Genomic DNA, 2074 nt, shown 5'->3' with positions numbered 1-2074 from the left:
GTGTTGGGCTATTGGTGAGTCGAAAGTTATTTATGTGTTCTTAAGCTCTACGAAAAAAAGTATATACCACGCCTTGTTGGTCAGAACCTGGCGCCAAGTGCGAGATAACACTTCTGCCATAAATACAAAGTCAAACGAACACTCATAGTTGGCCCATTCCTTGCTGTCTCAATCGTAAAGCTGCATCATTTTGGAGGAGAGAAACCACTTTATTTCAAGGGAAATTCTGTGCTTAATAAAGATGGACGCCTATCATCACCACCAGGATACCAGGCCGTCTCTCCTGCGTACGTTCGTTACTTCAGTGGGGTGCCCACCAACAGCATGCGGGCCGACAATTATCAAGCCCGAACCCCGGGAGTCGAGCGGTGTGGCGTCCGGTAATTGCAACCGTTCGGAAGAAGGAGTGGAGAGGGAACTCACGACGGTCGGCAGTACAGCCACGGGCAGCTCGTCCACGGTGAAAGGGGAAACATCTGATGATAAACCGGACCCGGCGGACAAGCCTCCATACTCTTATGTAGCCCTGATCGCCATGGCCATTAAAGAAGCACAGGACAGGCGACGTACACTCAGTCAGATATACCAGTACATCATCAACAAGTTCCCGTACTATGAGAAAAACAAGAAAGGCTGGCAGAACTCCATCAGGCATAACTTGAGCCTGAACGAGTGTTTTGTGAAGATACCGCGAGAAGGAGGTGGTGAGAGGAAGGGGAACTTCTGGACTCTTGACCCGGCTTATGATGATATGTTTGAGAAGGGAAACTACCGGAGGAGACGAAGAATGCGACGGCCTCATCGGACTTTGGATCTCTCCATGTTAGAGAAGCCCTACCTTGGCTCCGACCCTCAGTACCCCTACCACCTCACCACTAAGTATCTACACCCTTCCTATACCAACTGGGGTGTTTCCCATCACCAGGTACCGGTCAATCAGTCCCCACCTCACTACACGTATACCTCATGCCAGGTTGCCGCTGCAGCAGCAGCGGCCGCCGCGGCTAACAACCCCCGTGGAATGCCCCTCAATCACGGCGTCTCGTCCCCTCAGCTCCCGGTGACAGTTCCAACCGTCCAGCAGGCGCACCACTACGGCCAAATGCAAATCCACCACCAGCCTGTGGCGTTTCCGAGCCCCGTTGGATCGCCGTATTCCTCCGGTGCTCAGATGACTCCAGTGCCGGCGATGGGACCGGGCAGTCCCGGACCGACGGGAGGCTTTGAAGACGGCAGTTTATCTGTGAGTTTTTCTACGCCCTTTGCTAGCTATCATGCCCCGTGTAGAAGACAACCAGATGGATTACCATATTATTGAAGATCAAACATAAGTCTACAAAAAAGTAGGTCTAAGGTTCGCAGCTTCTAAAATGTCCTGCTTGTTTTTGTGTGTTTTGAACAATAACAGTTTAGTTTTATTGTTTGCGTCCGTTTAGGTTGGGTGATTGTGCGGACGCCACCGCTAAGCCGGGTTTGCCCTCAACTTTTTAAGCGTTTTTCAGTTCAATAGTCCGCCAGCTTTTTCACTTGTCCACATATTTTTATGGTTTTCTGTCAACGTTTTATTTGTTTCACCGGAATTTGAAGGTAAATGTCAAAGTAACAACATTTTCCAACAATAAAAAAAGGGAGACGATTTGTGGCTCATTCGGTCAATAGATGAATATATTGTTTTCACTTTTTAAAATGATATTCATAATTGTGTTATGACGAAATGTATCGATCAATGATCTTTTCCGTTTTACCTAAAAAGTTCCGTAAACTTGACCAGTAAGGGCGTTCTGTTTTACTTTTAAGACACTGGACACTATTGGTAATTGCCGAAGAACAGTCTTCTCACTTGGTGTATCTCGACACACGCACAAAATAGCAAACCTGTGAAAATTTGAACTCAATTTGTCATCGAAGTTGCATGAAAATAATGAAAGAAAAACACCCTTTTTGCACAAATTTGTAGGATTTCAGATGCCTAATAAAAGGCCTCGGGCCTGCTGAAGTATTTTAATATTATTTGTGGTCACAATGAATGTGTTTTTCTATCAACAGCTCTCCGTTGCGCGTTACCAAATCAAGA

The 2074-nt window shown here is 46.8% G+C and overlaps 1 protein-coding gene across 1 annotated transcript; it reads left to right on the top strand.

Moving 5' to 3' along the window:
• The first annotated feature begins 241 nt into the window (after positions 1-241).
• Positions 242-1318, top strand: LOC117302594 (forkhead box protein L2-like). The gene has a single exon (XM_033786570.1). The coding sequence runs from the start codon at positions 242-244 to the stop codon at positions 1316-1318; it is 1077 nt and encodes a 358-aa protein (XP_033642461.1).
• Positions 1319-2074: the final 756 nt, after the last annotated feature.

This window comes from Asterias rubens, chromosome 18 (genome assembly GCF_902459465.1).
Source record: "Asterias rubens chromosome 18, eAstRub1.3, whole genome shotgun sequence".
NCBI classification, from domain to species: Eukaryota; Metazoa; Echinodermata; class Asteroidea; order Forcipulatida; family Asteriidae; genus Asterias; species Asterias rubens.
The sequence above is the reverse complement of the archived record's forward strand: the minus strand, read 5'-3'. Positions and strand labels throughout refer to the sequence as shown.